The sequence below is a fragment of the Vespula pensylvanica genome, chromosome 4, assembly GCF_014466175.1.
Source record: "Vespula pensylvanica isolate Volc-1 chromosome 4, ASM1446617v1, whole genome shotgun sequence".
Classification (NCBI taxonomy): domain Eukaryota; kingdom Metazoa; phylum Arthropoda; class Insecta; order Hymenoptera; family Vespidae; genus Vespula; species Vespula pensylvanica.
In genome coordinates this window covers 2,572,709-2,593,001 of record NC_057688.1, presented here as the reverse complement: position 1 = coordinate 2,593,001, position 20,293 = coordinate 2,572,709, and the positions used below count along the sequence as shown (strand labels likewise).

Sequence of the window (20,293 nt, the reverse complement as noted above, 5' to 3'; positions counted from 1 at the left end):
TACTAAAAAGCGTACCATTGTAGATAGTAAGTAAAATAACATGGAAGAAGAAGAAGAAAAAAGTGATTCCTTAACCTCTTGTCTCGATCAGAAATATAGCGATACGGAAATAATCGTTAAATATTCTAAAAATAATAAAAATATTTACGATGTTCTTACGTCTAAAATTTGCAAAGTATCTGCAAAAGCTTACAAAAGGTAAAGAAACGTAAAAACTAACTTAAATATTTTTTTTCTTGTGCTTTATTTAAATTATGCTTCAAGTAATACGTTATTCTTCAGTTATCCGGATGAAATATTATATCATATACCGCATAACAAAGTACTCGAAAAAATAGAGAGTAAACAACAAATACGTGAGCCCCTAGTGAGTTTACTCGATTTTATAATAAAATGGAAAGAAAACAGATAAAAATTAACGAAGTATATTTTGTAGACAGGATTCGCGAAACAGCAAGAAGAGATTACTAAAAGAGTATTGAAGCCGAAGCTGCCAACGGATGAAGAAAAGATTAAAAGTCGTATAAGTACGATTTTTTATTATATAACGTTGTTTTAAAAATGTTATTGAGAATTGTTTAACTAATTTAATTAATTAAGTTGCTTAAAAATGAAAGTAAATCTCTTTTAACAGTAGAGGTAAAGCCGAAAAGTTCGATCGAAGATACGTATTATTCTAAATCTCAACCACCAATTATAGCAGATCAATTGGAATTGATTGAAAAATTGAGAAAAAATCCGGAACATATATTTTATTACATGATATACGCTGTAGATCCTTCCTCTGAATATTTTACACCTTATACTTTGAAGTAAAGAGAAACATTCAAATTATTTAGATATTATTCATAAAGAGATATTATTTTTCAAATGATAAAAAATCAATTGCATTACAGGGTCGTTGAATATAAAGAAACTGGTAAAGCATATTTAACTATTAGTAAAGATGGTGTAACGCAATACAGTATCGAAGAGGTTACTTTTACACCACTCAAAACATGGGAAAGAGAATACATTTTTTACATGAAATTAATGAAAGTAACATATTTAACATCTTTATTAAAAGTCTATCGACCTATATCGTTGATATTTTTACGATTATTTACTATACTTCTAGATAAAAACTTTTGTTATTTTTCGAATGTGGAAGGCCTTTTATGTATGGAGAAAGCAAATAACTGTCGGAAAGTTCATAAAAGTTAGTAAATACATGGAACAAAATCTTTTCATATCGGATCCGATACTTAGCAAGGCTTTACTTGAAATCAAAACTATGTGTACTGCATTTCTTAATCTAAGTTTTTATGATTCCTCTGTTATAGAGAAATTATCATTATCTTACTTTACAGAAATACAGGTAAATATTCTTATTAGTAGAAGAATCTACATTTTGTCTAACCAAATTTATTTACTGATGATTTTAATTATAAGTAGTTTCGGAAAGTGGAAGAATTTCGAAACAAATTAGATGAATTTAGAAGTCTAACAAAGAATATTGTGAACGATGCCTGTTTGAAAGCTCTTCTTGAAGCTGGTTATACTCCGGACGATTCGAACATTACAATAGAACAAACTGCATATGGAAAACTTAGTAATAGTTCATGCAAAAATAATACATAATCTTAAAAATTAATAATAACTATCATATACGTATGTTTGTAATTTATATTCTTACAGTTGCATTTACTGGAATGAAATTTAAAATGCCGAAGGATGGTGTCCTGAAGATGAGTTACATCGAACAAGCTCGGAAACGAGACAAATGTTATCGTCTTTCTTGGTATATAAGAAAAAATACAACTTCAACGTTGACAGATTATTAAAACTCTAATTTTATTTATTTTCATTTATATATTTTTACAGTTTTATTCATCTCATCGACTACATAAAAACGAACATGATGCATGTTTTCTTGTTAAATACCTATAGAAGTTTTGCAGATATACTTAAAATTCATTCAGCTTATCTGCTTGATGATGAATTACTGGACAATGATTTAATAGATGTCTTATTAGAGCCTCCTTTGCCTCGTACTCAGGTATATAGTTAATACTTACTTATAAATCAATTACTTAACACCTCGAATGATTCTAAACTATTAATAATTTTAAAGAAAAATATTCGATTATAATTAATTTCTGTATTACTTGGTTAAAAATTACTAATCGGTTTTGTTTATTTACCAATTTTTTATAATTATTTATGCATTTTGTATAGCACCTAAAAAGGAGCATCAGTTTATACACGGTCGATAATGTTTCTAACTAACGCGAAGTTCGTTAGCCCCTAATAATAGGCAACATAGTCATTATTCTTGTAGAGCGTGTTACTTACGTAGAATAACATTATCGACTGTGTATGGAGTATTACCTACATCTGGGCGCAATACTTAATATTTAAATAAATATTTAATAATAAAGAATTTCTTTCGATCGTACGTAAAAGAAATATATATGTAATACAATATAATTTTTGTAGGAACCATATTTTACTATAGATTTAGTTATATCCGTCAAGAAAGGAATATTTATGAGTCCATCTGAAAATAAATTTCTACAAACGTTTAAAACTCTAGAGAAGATGTGGGAAGAAAATTTGCATGCTATCAAGCCGTTACTTTCAGATCCCTTCTTTTACACTTTCACCAGGTAAACGTTAAAAGTGTGTAACGTGCACTTCATCTACTAAAGTCAACAGTATTTAAAATGTTGATTTTTCCGATATTAGACCAATGATAAATCATAAGATAGAAAAAAAGATTTGCGGCGAACCACCGCAAATTCTTACCGTTCTTAGCATGGATCCATCGTTAGAAAATTTGAAAACAGAGTTAATGACAATTATCAACAACAACATTGATTCTGTGAAGCGTTATTGCCAACGTTTTCAAACAATATACGATTTCTATTTAGAAGACATGCAATTCAATGAAAACATAATTAGGGATAATCTTGAATGTCAATTATTCCGTAAATGGTGTGTCCGTTATCAAGACGAACTGAATATTATTAGTAAAATAGTTGATTATCAACCGATAGGTATTTTCTACATTCAGTTACAAAATTTTAAAAAGGCAGCTGCACTCGCACCCGAAGGCAAAAGATTCGTTATTGAAGCTGTTATGCCAGGGTAATATTTTTACGTGTGTATAAAAATTTTGTAACTTGCTAAATTTTTATTTCTTTTGTGTAGGATTGGTAAAAGTAAAGTGGATAATTTACTTAATGAAGCACTAGAATCTTTAAGTTATCTTCAATCCGAACCAGTATCGACAGACGATTTTGTATCATATATACAGTTCATCGATAGAGCTCAACAAAAAGTGGATGTGATGGAGAATCAACTCGACTATATTAAAGAGTTGTATGATACAATGGAAGAATTCCAGATAAATGTACCAAGCGATGATATGGCGAACTATTTGGTAAGAAAAATATTTTTATGCTTTGAAAATATCCGATTGATAATTAATTATTCTTTCATAAATCAACATTTATTAAGATAACGTATGTTTTTTCTCTTCAACAGAGTATAAGCGTTCATTTTACTACTTTGCGCTTAGCAGTAGACAAGAAAATGGAAGAACGAGGAAAATTAATAACAAAGTTTAATGTTCAACTTCAAAAGGATATCAAATCTTTGACGGATAAAGTAACTGAAATTAACGAGGAAGTGACGGTAAAAATATGTTTACAACTTAATATAAAAATATTATTACTGACATTTCTATCATTTTCAATATTCAATTTTGCAGCAAGAGTGGTTATTAGACGCTACAAGTAATATAGATGTATGTTTAGAAACATTGCAAGATTTGACAAAACAATTGAATGAGTGTATAGCAACTGCAGAGGAATATCGATCATATCAAAGAGCATTTAAGGTATTAAAAAATGATAAAGAGTTATACAAAATGTAATTCATATATTTCAATGCACATATAAATAATATATATAGTATAGAATATTTTGTACAAAATATTTGGTGTGTGTATGTATGTGCGTGCATACGTGCACGCTCGCGCAATGTACATATGTATATCGTTTATTTATTTTTTCATATTTACTTTTATATATTATATACCATAGAGTATTACTGTATAGTAGTATATTTGTATACATACTATCACTATGCTATATATTCTCTCTAGTACAGTATACTATACTATATACAAAATATATATAAAATATAGTATAACAGCATAGTATAAAATAAAATAATATATATATATATATATACACATACATTTATTGTAGGTCGAAGTTACAAGATTTGAAATTATTGATCACGTAATGAACGAATTAAAATTGCGTACTTTACTATGGGAGAGTGTTACAAACTGGGAAATTGCGGTGGATCAATGGCACTTTGCCGACTTCGATACACTGAACGTGGAAGACATTACAGTGTTTACAACGCGAATTGTAAAAAATATTGTTCAAATAGAAAAGGGTTTGCCCCCGAACGATCTTGTATCAAAGCTAAAAGAGGACGTAGAATTGATAAAAAACAAACTATCAATTTTGGGATACCTACGAAATCCCTTTTTGAAAAAACGTCATTGGTTTAAAATCGAAGGATTATTGAACTATAGATTCAAACCGGAAGAGGTTATAACTTGGAATTTATTAGAAAATCTCGGCGCATTTCTTTATCCGGAAGAACTCATGGAAATTGCAGCTGCAGCCAGTTCAGAAGCGAATTTAGAAGGAATGTTAATGAAAGTGGAAGATATATGGAAGGATTTGGAGTTTATCATCGTACCTTACAAAGAATTAAGGGATGTTTTTATATTAGGAAGTTTGGAGGAGATCCAATTTGCCTTAGATGAGAGTAATATTAATATTCAAACTATAGCGGCATCTCGATACGTTGGACCGATAAAACCGAGAGTTGAAGATTGGGCAAAGCAATTGGATCTTTTTACAACGACTCTGGTAAAGAAGAAAATTTATTAAAGTATATAAAAAGCAACTTTTTATATTACTAATAAGAATAATGCATTTCTAAATTCAACAGGACGCATGGCAATATTGTCAGCAGCAGTGGCTATATTTGGAAGCAATATTTTCAGCGCCTGATATTCAGAGGCAGTTACCCATCGAGGCGAAACTCTTTCTGCAAGTTGACAGATGTTGGAAAGATATCATGAGACGAACGGCCAAGGTATTATCAATACATAAATCAAAAAAGCACATTGCGAGAGAAAATTGTTATTAGACTTACATATATACACATATGTTACGTTCTCAGATGCCGCTAGCTATGGAAGTTTGTACACAGCCTGGCATGTTAGAACAACTTATTGAGAACAATAACAATCTTGATCAAGTAATGAAGTGCTTAGAAGCTTATCTAGAAGTAAAACGAATAGCTTTTCCACGATTCTTTTTCTTGTCCAATGACGAATTATTAGAGATATTAGCACAGGTAACGAATATAAAACCAACATTACGAATTAGAATCAAGACTAATTCAGAATGAGAGAATAGAAAGTGTATTATAAAACAAATAGACGAAAAATCCACATGCCGTTCAAGTACATTTGCAAAAGTGTTTCGATGGTATATTTCGTTTGGAATTCGCAACAGCGACGAAAGAAGATGAGCATGGTGAAGTAGCAACAACTGTTCTCACCACCGATATTATTGCTATGATATCACCTGAGGGTGAGAAGGTTGCTCTTGGAAGGGGTTTACGAGCGAGAGGAAACGTAGAAGATTGGCTCGGCAAAGTAGAAGAATCTATGTTCATAACTTTAAGAAAAAGAATGAAATTGGCGATCGTTGATTTAGAATCTCGAGGACGAGAATTATTTATTTTTGCTCATCCTTCGCAGGTGCTTTTCTTACGTACAATATATCTCCATTCTTTATATCCTCATAATGTCATTAATAAATGTAATTCTTTATCGAAATATTTTGATAATAATCATCTTTCCTCGTAGATAGTACTGACGGTGTCACAAATATTTTGGGCTCGCAATGTTCACCTCATCTTGGACTCCGGTGTTAATATAGAAAATTCGATGCAATCGTTCGAGCAAAAGTGTTATACGGTTAAATAAAATATATATATATATATATTTTTTATTTTATATATCCGCTAACTTTATGTCAGTACGTGAACTATTAATCTTAAATGTATTTATAGGATCTGAATCTATTGGCTGCTATGGTTAGAGGCGAATTACCAAGATTGATACGCGAAATAATAATTAATTTAATCACCATTGACGTGCATGCCAGAGATATTATCACAATTTTGGTAGAAAATAAAGTCAATTCTAGGTAAGGCAAAGTGTGTGTGTGTGTGTGTGTGTGTGTGTGTGTGTGTACACACGCACATACATACACGTGTGTATCGATTTTTCAGTACACATTTTGATTGGGTTAAAGCACTGCGTTATTATTGGGAAGACGAAATCGATAATTGCATAACGAGAATGAGTAATTCTGAATATCTTTACGGTTACGAATATCTTGGAGGAAAAAGAAGACTCGTCATAACGCCGCTCACAGATAGATGCTATCTTTGCCTTATGGGAGCTTTGCAATTAGACTTGGGTAAGTTTATTTTATAACTTTCGTTACTCTCAATGTTTCAATTAAAAATTTATTAGGTGGTGCTCCTGCTGGACCAGCTGGTACTGGTAAGACAGAAACAACCAAAGATCTTGCAAAAGCCCTTGCGATTCAATGTGTTGTATTTAATTGCTCTGAAGGAGTGGATTACAAAGTACCAAAAAGCTCTTAAATGTTTCATCGTTTAGAATAATTTTTTATGGTAGATTGTCTGTATTATCAGATGATGGGTCGATTCTTTTCTGGACTAGCAACGTCTGGAGCCTGGTGTTGCTTCGATGAATTTAATCGAATAGATATCGAGGTACTTTCCGTAATAGCTCAACAATTAATTACCATTAGAAATGCGAAACTCGTCAGAGCTACACAGTGAGTCACCATTATCGCTTATTTTCTTCGACGCTTCTTTATATAAATACACACTTGTCTCTTACTACAGATTCATGTTCGAAGGTCGCATGATAAAATTAGTCATGTCCTGTTCGACTTTCATCACTATGAATCCTGGATACGCTGGACGTACGGAATTACCAGATAATTTAAAGTCTCTGTTCCGACCTTTCGCCATGATGGTTCCTGATTATAGTAAAAATATAAAAATCCTTTACGATTTAAATTTGACGAACATTATAAGTATCTCTAATAAATTAAAACGTTGTTTTGCAGAATTAATTGCGGAAGTAACTTTATATTCCGAGGGATTCGAAATGTCCGGGTTGCTGTCGAAGAAAATGACACTAATGTATACGCTATGCAGCGAACAATTGTCGCAGCAAGATCATTATGACTTTGGAATGAGGTATCATTAGGATAACAAAATATAGAATGCAATAGAAGTTGATAAAGCGAATAAAGAAGTTTACAGAATTATACAAATACAATATCGCTATTATCTACTTTTCAAAATGTAACTAACGTGGTTCTTGAAGGGCCGTTAAGAGCGTCTTAGTAATGGCAGGAACATTAAAACGTGATAATCCTGATAAATCGGAAGACGTCGTTTTGATAAAAGCTTTACGCGATAGTAATATTCCAAAATTTTTACGCGACGATGCAAATCTCTTTGAAGGTATCATTAGTGATCTATTTCCTGCTGTTATAATACCTGAAGAGGATTATGGTATTTTTGAAGAAATAGCAATTACGGTAAGAAATTTACTTTATATTAACAAATTATAAATTTGTTATAATATTAACAAATTATTAATAGATATTGATAGAGGATGGTCTGCAACCAGAAGAATGTACCATAAAAAAAGCTATTCAATTGCATGAAACTATGATAGTCAGGCATGGTGTAATGTTGGTAGGGCCAACTGGGGCGGGGAAATCTACTGTTCTTAATGTAAGAAATAAAGATCGCAGTTTACGATGAATGAATAAATTAATAATTACATCTTAAATCTTATTGCAGACGTTATGTAAAACCTATACGCGACTTCATGAAATGGCTATAGAAAATCAATATTATCAACTTGTTCACATGTACATACTTAATCCAAAAGCAATCACTATCGGTGAATTATACGGAGAAGTAAATCCATTAACCAACGAGTGGCGTGATGGTTTATTGGCTATTATAATACGTCTCGCATGTTCTGTTAGTAGAATAAAATAAATTTATCAGTTATATACATACGTACACACAGGCATGAGCGCGGTTTCTAATATTAATTATACCAAAAATATTTCTATGCAGTTTCAGACAGAGGATCATCAGTGGGTTGTCTGTGACGGTCCTGTCGATGCTGTCTGGATCGAAAATATGAACACAGTCCTGGACGATAATAAAATGTTATGTCTCGCTAATTCCGAAAGAATTAAATTTACTCCTTACATTCACATGATTTTCGAAGTTATGGATCTTGCTCAAGCCTCACCAGCAACAGTTAGCCGATGTGGTATGTACGTAAAATAAATAATCTCTACAGCTATAATTTATTATTCGATTTAATGTTAAACCATTTTCTGTAATTATTTTACGAGCGTTTTATATACCATCTGGAAATAAGAAAATTATCAGAAAGAAATTGTTTGTCGCCTTACGATATGCAACATTCAATACCAATCTGTATGAATACGTTGTGTGCATATGTGCTACACGTTATAAAATAAAGTTACAAAATATAAGATTATCTTTTATGTACACTAGAGTACGATTTGACAATATATTTTTCAATATAGGAATGGTGTATTTGGACCCTACCGAATTAAAATGGTTACCTCTTGTTAAGACATGGGTTCAGAAGCTTCCCGAAGATATATTCGTTGAAGAATATCAGCAATTAATTATTGATCTTTTTGAAGAGTATTTCGAAAATGCATTGATCTTTTTCGAGAGAAATTGTGATCACGCTATCGCACAGGTTTGCTCATATAGTTTCTGTCAAATTTCATCAAAAGTCAAAGTATTCTATTGATTTGTTGTCTGTTGATAGGTCGATATCAGTAAAGCCAACATGGCTTGTGGTATAATGAAAAGTATAATACTCGAGCCAAACATTATTGAAAAAACTACGGAAAGATCACGAGTAAAAATGTTCCTTACTCAATCCTTCATTTATTCGCTTCTTTGGTCAATCGGTGGCAATATCGTCGATGCATATCGTGAATTTTTCGAAGTTTATATTAAAGAAAAATTCGATCAACATCCAGATGCACGGTAGAATTTAATATTTTTATTTGAACAAAATGAATTCATCAATTGCAATTATTTTTGTTCACGTAGATTACCGCCTGCTGATTTATGGAATCTTTATATGAACATGCAAACTCGAAGATTAGATTTGTGGATTAAAATAATACCGGTATTCGAATATAAAAAGGATACGCCATTTTTTAATATTATTGTTCCAACTATTAATACCATAAGATTTGGTTACATAATGGAAAAACTTACTATGATTAATATGCCAGTTCTTTTCACCGGTAATACAGGTTAGTATTATATGATGAGATATTATAAAAGAATATTGTTCATTAATAATTAAAATATATTATTAACAGGAGTGGGTAAATCAATAACAACCAAAATTGTATTAAATGCACTCCAAGAATCTAAACTTTGGATACCAATTACTTTGATCTTCTCTGCACAAACTAGCAGTTGGCGTACTCAAGAAATTCTCGAACTTAAACTGGAAAAAAGGAGGAGAGCAGTTATAGGAGCACCTGTTGGCAAACGGGTTTGCGTTTTCATAGATGATATCAATATGCCCAAATTGGATACGTATGGATCTCAACCATCGATCGAATTGTTACGGTATTTTACATATTGTTCCATATTTATATATTTATCACGCTATGTAGACATCTAACAAATAAGAGGTATTTCATTTACGACAAAGTATAGACAAATCCTAGACTATGGTGGAATGTACGATCGTGAGAAATTATTTTGGAAAGATATAGAAGACGTTGTAATTACAGCAGCTTGTGCACCACCTGGGGGAGGTAGAAATCCTCTTACACCAAGATTCGTAAGACACTTTGCAATGTTACATATACCATCACCGACAGAAGAATCTCTAAAGAATATATTTAGGTTCGTATATCGTCAAAAATATGGTCTTATATTTATACTATTCTCAAAAAATTGAACTTTTAAATTACTCAATTTTGATTTCAAGAGCGATTATGAGAGGCTTTCTGAAAGATTTTGTACAGCCGATAATAGATATTGGAGATAATATAGTAAATGCAACGGTCCAAGTGTATTTAAGGATTTCTCTCGATCTTTTACCGACGCCAGAGAAAAGCCATTACCTCTTCAACTTGCGTGATTTATCAAAATGTATTCAAGGAATGATGCAAGCCGATCCATCATTTATCAGAGAACCTAAACAAATGTTGAGGTATTTCTATATATAACTTTTTTTTAATATGAAAAAGAAATATATTTGTTATTGCAGATATTATTATTATTACAGATTATTTTATCACGAATGTCTACGTGTGTTTCACGACAGACTGATAAATCTGGAAGACAAGAATTATTTCTATCGACTTTTGTCAAGTATTTGTTTCACTGCATTTGACGACAAGGTGATAACATTACCAGATGAAGAAATTATTGAAAAACTTCCAATTTTACTCTTCGGTGATTTCATGGCCTTTGGTGTACCATTGGAACAACGAGTTTATGAAGAAATTACGAACATAACGAGAATAAAATCGGTTTTGCAGGTTTGAGAATTTCAAAAGCGTTATTTAACACAAACCATTTAGTTTTTTTTTTTTTTTAACAAATGAAATATCTTTTACAGGATTATTTAGATGACTATTCATTGAGTAGTGGTCAGGATATGAGAATTATATTTTTTATGGATGCCATCGAACATGTTTGCAGACTCGCAAGAATTCTTCGATCAGAAAGGGGCAACGGATTATTAGTTGGAGTAGGTGGAATGGGAAAACAAAGCTTAGTAAAATTATCGTCGCATTTAAATTATTATCGGTATAACTATTTCGATGCAAATTAGATAAGAATATATGTATAATGTGAGTATATAAAAGATTTTTTCCTTAGGTGCTATCAAATCGAAGTTACTCGTAACTACGATAAAAACTTATGGTTTGAAGATCTTCGTAAATTTTATTTTAAACCAGGGACAGAGGCGGAACACACAACGTTTCTATTTGTTGATACTCAGATCGTACTTGAAGAATTTTTGGAAGATATTAATAACACTCTCAATACTGGTATCTCTTGATATTTATGCATTTACAATTTTCTACGCTTTATACAAACATTTTATATAGCGCCTGGAGATAGACATCACTCACTCCATACTCCGTCGATAAAGCTGTTCGCATCAATCAAAAACTTTTAGCCTCTAATGAAAAGCAACAAAGCATCAACACTTTCGACGGAGTATGAAGTATTATCTACTTCTAGGCGCTATATTAATTTTGCTTCGAGATAGACCAACTTGATATATATTATAAATTAAAATTATAATTAATTTAAAACTCTTTTCTACGATGTTTCCACTGTATATTTTTTTATGATTTGATAATATATATATATATATATATATATATATATATATATATATACACACACACATGTAATGTGTCATCACATGTTCTAGGCGAGGTTCCAAATCTATATGAAGCGGACGAACTAGAGAAAGTTATTATCGCTACGAGACCAGCAGCTAAAGATTTTGGTATCGACGAAACTGACAGAGATGCTATTTATCAATTTTTTGTTGGAAGGGTTAGAAACTATTTACATCTTATGATATGCATGAGCCCTATCGGCGATGCGTTCAGGTGAACGAAATACAATCAAAATCATAAAATGTTTTCATAGTAAATTTTGTAAAAAAAATTATTGGGCATTCACTTAGACGCCGTTGTCGTATGTTTCCTTCATTGGTGAATTGTTGTACAATCGATTGGTTCACAAAATGGCCAAAAGACGCTCTTCTTTCAGTAGCAGAGAATTCTATAGTAACAATAGTACCAAATGATGAAAAATTGTTGTCTGCACTTTGTTCTATTTGTGTTCTGATGCACGAGGTACTAAAATTTTTTTTATACATTACCATATAAATCAACATTTATATATATTTATGACATATCTACAATATCATAAAATTTATACGATGCTACACACAGACAGTAGAAGAAGCAACAATTCGATATTTTCTGGAAATGCGTCGAAGATATTATACGACGCCAAGTAGTTATTTGGAATTGTTGAAACTCTATCAAAAGACATTGAATAAAAAGAAAGAGGAAATTATAACACTAAAGAAAAAAATCATGAATGGTTTGAACGTACGTAAATCAATAAAAATCTATATGTTTAACACATTTATTTATATTATTGTATCATCGTAGAAATTACTCGAGACTAATGAAATGATAACTGTAATGAACGAACAATTAATCATCCTTGCGCCAAAACTTAAGATCAGTACAGAGGAAGTGACAGAATTAGTGAAGATGATCGCGAAGCAACAAATTGAATCCGACAAAGTTAAACGCGTTGTGGTCGCTGAAGAAGCTACTGCAAAGGTAGGTGTTCCAATTCTATCAAACGAAATAAAATTTAAGTATACCGAATCTTAATATTAAAATTTAATGTTTCTTGATTATCCTCAGGTCAAAGCCGATGAAACTGCAGTTTTAGAAGCTGATGCGAGACAAGATCTCGAAGCGGTGATACCAGCTTTGGAGGAAGCTGAGCAAGCACTAAAAGCTCTTAATAAGAATGACATTAATGAAATCAAAGTTTTCAATCAACCTCCACGTCTGGTTCGCTTTGTCATGGAAGCTGTAAATTTACTATTGAAAGAAAAGTACAACTAAATATATAGAGAGATAATAAAAAAAGCACAAAGTAAATAGGCTTTAATTTTTTTTTATTGTTTTGTTTTTTAGGACTGATTGGCCCACTGCCAAATTAGTTTTAGGAGATATTCACTTTCTGGATCGATTAATTGCCTATCCTAAAGATGACATAAGCGACGCACTTTTACAGAAACTGCAGGAATATATAAAGCATCCTGATTTTAAACCAGAACTTGTTGCAAAGCAGAGTAAAGTATGTAGATCAATGTGTGTCTGGGTAAGAGCAATGGACAGTTATGCCAAAATTTACAGAGTAGTGAAACCAAAACGAGAAAAGTAAGTTAAGAGAATAGAATAGTGAAAGATTTTATAATTTCATTTGTAATTCAGATTGAAGCAAGCACAGGAGGAACTAACGGAGATCGAGAATGTATTAGCTTTGAAACAGCAAGCATTGGCTGAGGTTGAGAAAAAAATAAAATCATTGCAAAAACAATACGACGCTGCGGTAGATAATTTGAATCAATTAGAATACGAAATGGAACTTACTGAAGCTAGATTAAGTAGATCGGATCGATTAACATCGGCTCTTAGCAACGAAAAACAACGGTGGGAGAGTATGACCGAGGTTAAATTAAGAGAAATTAATTAAAATGATATGTATGTCAATTTCAAATATTTCTTTGATTTTAATCGCGGTTAAATTATATTCTTTAGGCATTTGATAAGCAAATAGAAAATTTAACTGGCGATATTTTGATCGCTTCCGGTGTACTGGCTTATTTGGGTGCCTTTACGAATATATACAGAAAAGAATTAATGGAAATGTGGATATCAAAATGCAAAGATTTAGATATCAAAATAATGTCTAATTATAATTTGATCGACATACTTGCCGATCCTTATGAGATTCGCTTATGGAACATGTACAGTTTACCAAGAGATCAAACAAGTACAGAAAATGCAATTATAGTTACGCAATCTAGTCGATGGCCTCTTATGATTGATCCACAAGAACAAGTGACGTATATCGATATTATATTTATACGTAATTATCTTTTCTTTTTTTTTTTTTTTTTTTGTTGCATTATATAACTTTTTTATTAAGGCTAATAGATGGATACGAAATATGGAAAAGGAAAATGATCTAAAAATATGTAAATTGATAGATCATAATCTCATGAGAATTTTAGAAGCGTGTATAAGAATTGGGACGCCTGTTTTATTAGAGGAAGTCGGCGAAACATTAGATCCAAGCATAGAACCTATTTTACTTAAAAAAGTATTTGTACAGGTAGATACATATGAATATATTCCGCTATCAATACGTTCGCTTGTATTATTGATTATTACTAATGTATTTCATTGTAGGGAGGGAGAATACTGATACGATTGGGAGACAAGGATATTGAATATGACAAAAATTTTAAATTATATATAACAACGAAACTTGCTAATCCTCATTACTTGCCAGAAATTTGTATAAAAGTAACGATCATTAATTTTACGGTCACTTCGCACGGTCTTCAAGAACAACTGCTTGCGTGAGTTACGTTTTATATTACAAATTCATAAGTTTATTATATTAAGAATTACAAGTATAAATAGTTGAAGTTGAACATTTTTTAATGTTAACAGTGATGTTGTACGACTTGAAAAACCCGAGCTTGAAGAAGTTAGAAATGAATTGATTGCTAAAATAAATGCTGATAAGGGACAATTGCATAACATCGAGGATAGAATTCTGACGTTGCTTTATGCAGCAGGAGATAATATTTTAGATAATGAGGAACTTATAGAAACACTGAACGAAAGCAAAGAAACCGCTGCAATTATTGCTACACGATTAGTCGAATCTGAAGCAACGGAAACAAAGATAACGATTGAACGCAATAGATATGAAGGTGTAGCTAATCGTGGTTCTGTTTTGTATTTTGTAGTTGCCAATTTAATTGACATTGATTCTATGTATCAATTTTCATTAAAATACTTTAATCAGGTAAATATTTTCATTGAGCCATTTAAATATAATACCATTTATTTTATAGGCGAATTTTGATTATTATTCATCTTCAGATATTTAACATAGTGATAGAAAGCAGCGAAAAAGCAGAAACACTCGCAGAGCGTCTGAAAATATTGAATAATGAAATCACAATTGCAATTTATACTAACGTGGCCCGTGGTCTATTCGAAAAACACAAATTAATATTTAGCATGATGATGAATATAGCGATACATTTAGACGCAGAAATTGTAAATCTTTCAGAATGGAACTTTATTTTGCGCGGTGGAACTCACATTAAAGTTGTAAGTTGGAAAATAAGAATAGAAAAGACGAAGAAAAATACATGTATTATATGAATGAATATTCATTTTAACAGGATAAAAAACCGGATTATCCAACCTTGACGGATCTTATGTGGAACAATATTAATTATCTTGCAATTACTTGGAAAAAATTCGAAAATATTTTACAAGATGCACTAAGCAAAATCAAAGTGAAACTCGGTGATTTCGAAGAGGTAATATATATTTCTTAGAGATATGGATTAACTCGTATTACAAAAAATTAATTTTATATCTTTTATCCTCAGGAAATCAATGTGAATCCTAAGAACGTGACTAAAGCAAAACATGATTGGAATAATATATTAAATGATATTGAAAAATTGATGTTATTAAAATGCTTAAAAGAAGAATGTCTTATCTTTGGATTTACAGCTTATGTATCGAAATATCTTGGTCCAAAATTCATTGAATCGCCAACAGCGAGTCTTCATTCACTGTATGGATGAAATGTGTTAAGATCTTTATTCAATTTTATTAACATATTTGATCTAATATAAACATAATAATTTGTATTTCTTTTATAAGTTTTCCAGACACATCTAATAAAATACCACTGATATTTATACTCACTACTGGATCCGATCCCTTCAGTGGTTTTCAAAGATACGCTATAGAAACAGAATACTTTAATAGATTCGATTCTATATCTTTAGGACAAGGTCAAGGTCCTATCGCTGAAAAATTAATTAAAAACGGTACGATTGAAGGCAGATGGATATTTTTACAAAATTGTCATTTGGCTATTTCGTGGTTGATCAATTTGGAAAAAATAGTAACGGATATATCTGAAACGCCTGACGATGAATTGCATACAGATTTTCGATTATTTTTAAGCTCAATGCCGAGCACTGACTTCCCAGTTTCGATTCTTCAAAATGCAGTAAAAGTTACCAACGAACCGCCAAAAGGATTGAAAGCTAATCTCAAAAGAGCTCTTTTAGATTTAGAAGAAGACTTTTTCGAAGATAATGGTACGGCAGTATATATAGAATGATTCATTAGCTCTATTGAACTTATTGACGTTATTAGTCACAATACGTATTTTTATTTCACGTATTTTATGTATACGTCACAAGTTATTAAAAATTGAACGTACAGGGGCTTAGCATACACGCATGTATAAAATACATCTATTATAGGGGCTATTATAATATAATTTTTCACAAATAATTTATAGAAAAATGTGTAAATTGTCTTGTTTTATTCTTATCAATTTTAATTATTTGCTTTATTATTTCATTCTTTTCTTTCATTTTTTCATGCAGTTCTAAATGAAAGTTGGCGTAAAATGATATTTGGTATATGTTTCTTCCATGGAATTATTCAAGAAAGAAAAAAATTCGGTCCCTTAGGGTGGAATATACATTATGAATTTAATGATAGTGATCGAGAATGTTGTTTATTGAACTTGCAAATTTTTTGTGAAAACGGTACAATACCATGGAATGCATTAATATATATCACAGGTAATTGTTTTACAAAGTCATAATGCAAATTGTACAGCCAAAAACACTAAATGTATATGTACATTTCAGCTGAGATTACATACGGAGGAAGAGTAACAGATTTTTGGGATCTTCGTCTTCTGAAAACAATTTTAGATATATTTTTCTCTCCTAAAACTTTACATACTGGTAAATATTTATAACCGGAAGAGAATATTAGATTATTCTTTATGACAACTATAATGTTTAATTAAAATATGTTTTCAGATTATATTTATTCACCATCCGGTATATATTACTGTCCCAAATATAAAAAACTTCAGGAATATAAAGATTTTGTTGACACTTTCCCAATTGTTGAGGATTCCGAAATTTTTAGAATGCATGAAAATGCAAATATAGCTTACCAAGTAAGAATATAATTGCACAATTAATAATAAAGTTATTAAAATAGTTCTTCCAATGTGTGTGTGTGTGTTTATGTGTGTCTGTAAATATTAAATATGAATTTATATATATATAAAATATTGTATACTAATGCTAATTTTAAAATCAATTATAGCTAAAAGAGACTCAATTTTTTATAAATACTATGTTGGAAGCACAACCTAAAGAAAGTATCATATCAAATGGTAAATCTATCGCAGAAATAGCATATGAAATAGCAGATATGGTCATGGATAGAATTAAAATAAACATAGATTCTCATATGTGTCACTCTTCGCACTTCAAAGTAGGAAGAATCTTGATTATACTTAATAATAAGATTTTACAAATACGTTTACAATATTTCTAGTTAGATGAAAAGGGTAGAATACCATCTTTCACTACAGTTCTTTTACACGAAGTAGATAGATATAATAAACTTTTAACAAAAATACATTCCTCAATGGAAAATCTACAACGAGCTATTAAAGGATTTGTTGTTATGTCAGAGGAACTTGAAACTGTTTTCACAGCTTTGATCAATAATCAGGCGAGTCTTTATAATCAAAAAACAAATAAATACATATATTGACAAATATTAATGTAAAAAAATATGAATATATAAAAATTAATTTAAATAAAATTAGGTACCACAAATGTGGCACAATGTTAATGTATATCCATCTTTAAAAACTCTTGGAAGTTGGATAAGAAACTTGGAACTTCGTATTGATTTCATAGAGGTATATTTCTGTTTAAATTATCTGCAACACATTATGAATTTCATTTTTCTTTTTATGTCTAGATATGGTTATTGCATACTACACCATTGTCTTTTTGGATATCTGGACTATCTTTTCCACAAGGTTTCATAACTGGTATATTACAAACTTATGCAAGGAAATATAATACCCCAATCGATCAATTAAAATTGGATTTCCAAGTCACTAACATTGTTTTAGATCAAGAAGATATAGAAGCTGAGCATAAGATAGCGTATAAAGAAGTAATATTTGTATGTATATGCATTATTACATGAATATTAAAATTTCTACTTCACAGGTACCACAAGCATATAAAAACTTACAAACTCCAGAAGATGGAGTTTTTGTACATGGTTTATTTATTGATGCTGGCAGATGGGATTTTCAATTTAATATTTTAGTTGATGCAAATATAGGTAACATGTTTATAAAAATAAATAACAGTTTAATAAATTTTACTACTACATTATAATTAATATTGTAGGTGAAATGCATCCTTGGCTTCCAGTTGTACACGTAAATCCAGTTTTACAATTACCAGAACAAGATTCAAGATACGTATGTCCATTATATAAAACTAGTTTACGTGCAGGAGTTTTATCTACGACAGGGCATAGTACTAACTTTGTTTTACCTCTATTACTCCCATCAGTTCAACAACAATCATATTGGATATTGAAAGGAACAGCTCTACTAATTGAAATACCAAATTAATTATTTATATGCTTCATTACAGTTCTAATTTAATATTCTAATAAAACATTTCTCATAATTGACATAACTTTTACTTTTTGTAATAAATAAATATATAATACGTAGACACAGTTAGTACGATATTAATACATACACCAACATACAGTTATATTACATCTACTTATATTAAATTGAAATATGCTCAAGGCACTTGCTCATCTCCTGTTTTGGTATACAAAAATATTAAAAAAAACATTCTCTCTGTTTACATCTAAGGACATGAGCATGATATTGATAATCTTCTTTATCTATAGCCCATCTTAACAACATATAAATTGTAAATATTGAAGCCAGTAGAAATCTGTCAAGGCTATAAAACATTAAAGTTATTATAAATAAATGTCTACTCTAAACAAGACGTAATAATATTCTTACGAAATCAATCTTACCTCATAAAAGGATGTACCCACAAGATTATAAGAAAACCAATAAAACTAGGATGTCTCATATGTGCGTAATATCGTTGTAACTCTTTAGATTTTTTACTCATAGGACTAGGCCTTGCTGTAATCTTATAATAAACTTGCCTGAAGCCAACTAATTCTGAAATATCCATTATTAAACACCCTCCATATATAATACACCAACCAAGAATATGTATAAATATAAACATCGACCATAATATATTATTATTAGATATATCTATATTCCAAATGTTAATCCATGGTATAAATTGCCAATTATCGAGTAATAAGCAAAGAGCAGCTGCACTACATGTATTATAGAAACTTCTTTCTATCTCGTTAATATATAACTTTTTCAATATATTTTTTACTGTAGCATTCGCCATAAACGAATGTTGCAGTATGAAAATGCTTAATAAACAGGAGTTTATTAATAGTGACCATAATGTGGATAAATTTAGATTCCCATCTGTAAATATATTTTTACATTGTTTAACATTGATCTAGCTGCTATATTAAATATAATAACGATAATTTTCGAAACGACGTAATTACCTTTAATAGATAAAAGTAGAGTTTTCTGATTTTCATTCGGATCAGAAAGAAAATACACCAATTTACGTAAAACGTAAAAAATGTAAAAGAAACTTGTTACGCATAATATCATAAGAAATGTTTTCGCGATCATTGCGTCAGTGAAAATAAAAAAATAGTATAATTTGAAGAATAACACTAGGGAATAAATAAATCGTTAATTATCACTCTTTGCATATTTTAACCAAATAATATTATACTTACAAAATTGCGTTCCAAATACTGTCCCGTTATCCTTGAAAGCTAAACATAGCTTTCAATGAAATTAACCATGTAAAACACCGACCTTCTTTTTCAGGCACTGCATATTGCGTATAAACTCCATATCAAGATTTGAAAATGCGATATTCACTCTCACAAACGTTCACTCTCCAAAAGTTTACAAGATAACTTCGACACTCCATGTATAATGACAGCGGAACACTAAACATACAAACGAATCATATTAAAGGTGGCGCTATAAACTTCTTTTCTACTTTAGAGATAAATTACAAACAAATGCGCAAGCGCGATAGGCCATCTTGTTACAGAATTGTTAAAGGCTAGTTTATAGATGTCGCCACATCTCATTTTCATATTTGCGAGGTATTTTTGTAAATTGTTGAGATGATAATAAACTATGAAGACGACTCTAGGGATCTATTTATTCCTGGATAAATAATTAATTG

At 30.7% G+C, this 20,293-nt stretch overlaps 2 protein-coding genes across 2 annotated transcripts; one reads left to right on the top strand and one right to left on the bottom strand.

The window, feature by feature from the left end:
• Positions 1 to 25: 25 nt before the first annotated feature.
• LOC122628556 (dynein axonemal heavy chain 6) lies at positions 26 to 18,650 on the top strand. Its single transcript, XM_043810968.1, has 62 exons — positions 26 to 198; positions 265 to 367; positions 437 to 527; positions 635 to 812; positions 897 to 1,038; positions 1,118 to 1,357; positions 1,435 to 1,591; positions 1,678 to 1,780; positions 1,864 to 2,038; positions 2,479 to 2,648; positions 2,728 to 3,129; positions 3,193 to 3,424; positions 3,529 to 3,678; positions 3,755 to 3,883; positions 4,257 to 4,937; positions 5,020 to 5,166; positions 5,254 to 5,430; positions 5,516 to 5,839; positions 5,948 to 6,058; positions 6,154 to 6,290; positions 6,376 to 6,566; positions 6,623 to 6,738; positions 6,808 to 6,953; positions 7,024 to 7,169; positions 7,251 to 7,383; positions 7,514 to 7,730; positions 7,795 to 7,929; positions 7,999 to 8,184; positions 8,284 to 8,485; positions 8,769 to 8,950; positions 9,023 to 9,246; positions 9,313 to 9,521; positions 9,591 to 9,846; positions 9,937 to 10,128; positions 10,214 to 10,438; positions 10,514 to 10,769; positions 10,850 to 11,040; positions 11,113 to 11,285; positions 11,678 to 11,861; positions 11,939 to 12,110; positions 12,210 to 12,371; positions 12,435 to 12,611; positions 12,699 to 12,895; positions 12,978 to 13,223; positions 13,278 to 13,515; positions 13,605 to 13,907; positions 13,996 to 14,181; positions 14,259 to 14,431; positions 14,526 to 14,886; positions 14,964 to 15,197; positions 15,272 to 15,412; positions 15,485 to 15,675; positions 15,765 to 16,210; positions 16,505 to 16,705; positions 16,775 to 16,873; positions 16,952 to 17,094; positions 17,247 to 17,417; positions 17,481 to 17,660; positions 17,758 to 17,853; positions 17,916 to 18,116; positions 18,173 to 18,290; positions 18,359 to 18,650. The coding sequence occupies exons 1-62, from the start codon at positions 41 to 43 to the stop codon at positions 18,586 to 18,588; spliced, it is 12,237 nt and encodes a 4,078-aa protein (XP_043666903.1). The 5' UTR covers positions 26 to 40; the 3' UTR covers positions 18,589 to 18,650.
• LOC122628545 (nurim homolog) lies at positions 16,620 to 19,978 on the bottom strand. Its single transcript, XM_043810949.1, has 4 exons — positions 19,830 to 19,978; positions 19,587 to 19,763; positions 19,017 to 19,500; positions 16,620 to 18,937 (listed from the first exon to the last, which is right to left on the bottom strand). Exons 2-4 carry the CDS (start codon positions 19,717 to 19,719, stop codon positions 18,811 to 18,813), a joined length of 744 nt encoding a protein of 247 aa, XP_043666884.1. The 5' UTR covers positions 19,720 to 19,763; positions 19,830 to 19,978; the 3' UTR covers positions 16,620 to 18,810.
• Between the last annotated feature and the right edge of the window lie 315 nt (positions 19,979 to 20,293).

Bases quoted from the DNA above. Each gene is read 5' to 3' on its own strand.
- LOC122628556 (XM_043810968.1), top strand. From the start codon at position 41: ATGGAAGAAGAAGAAGAAAAAAGTGATTCCTTAACCTCTTGTCTCGAT. The intron at 11,286-11,677 runs GTATCTCTTGAT...CACATGTTCTAG, and splicing joins TAATAACACTCTCAATACTG to GCGAGGTTCCAAATCTATAT. The intron at 11,862-11,938 runs GTGAACGAAATA...GCATTCACTTAG, and splicing joins CCTATCGGCGATGCGTTCAG to ACGCCGTTGTCGTATGTTTC.
- LOC122628545 (XM_043810949.1), bottom strand. From the start codon at position 19,719: ATGATCGCGAAAACATTTCTTATGATATTATGCGTAACAAGTTTCTTT. The intron at 19,501-19,586 runs GTAATTACGTCG...ATATATTTACAG, and splicing joins TCTACTTTTATCTATTAAAG to ATGGGAATCTAAATTTATCC. The intron at 18,938-19,016 runs GTAAGATTGATT...AATGTTTTATAG, and splicing joins TGGGTACATCCTTTTATGAG to CCTTGACAGATTTCTACTGG.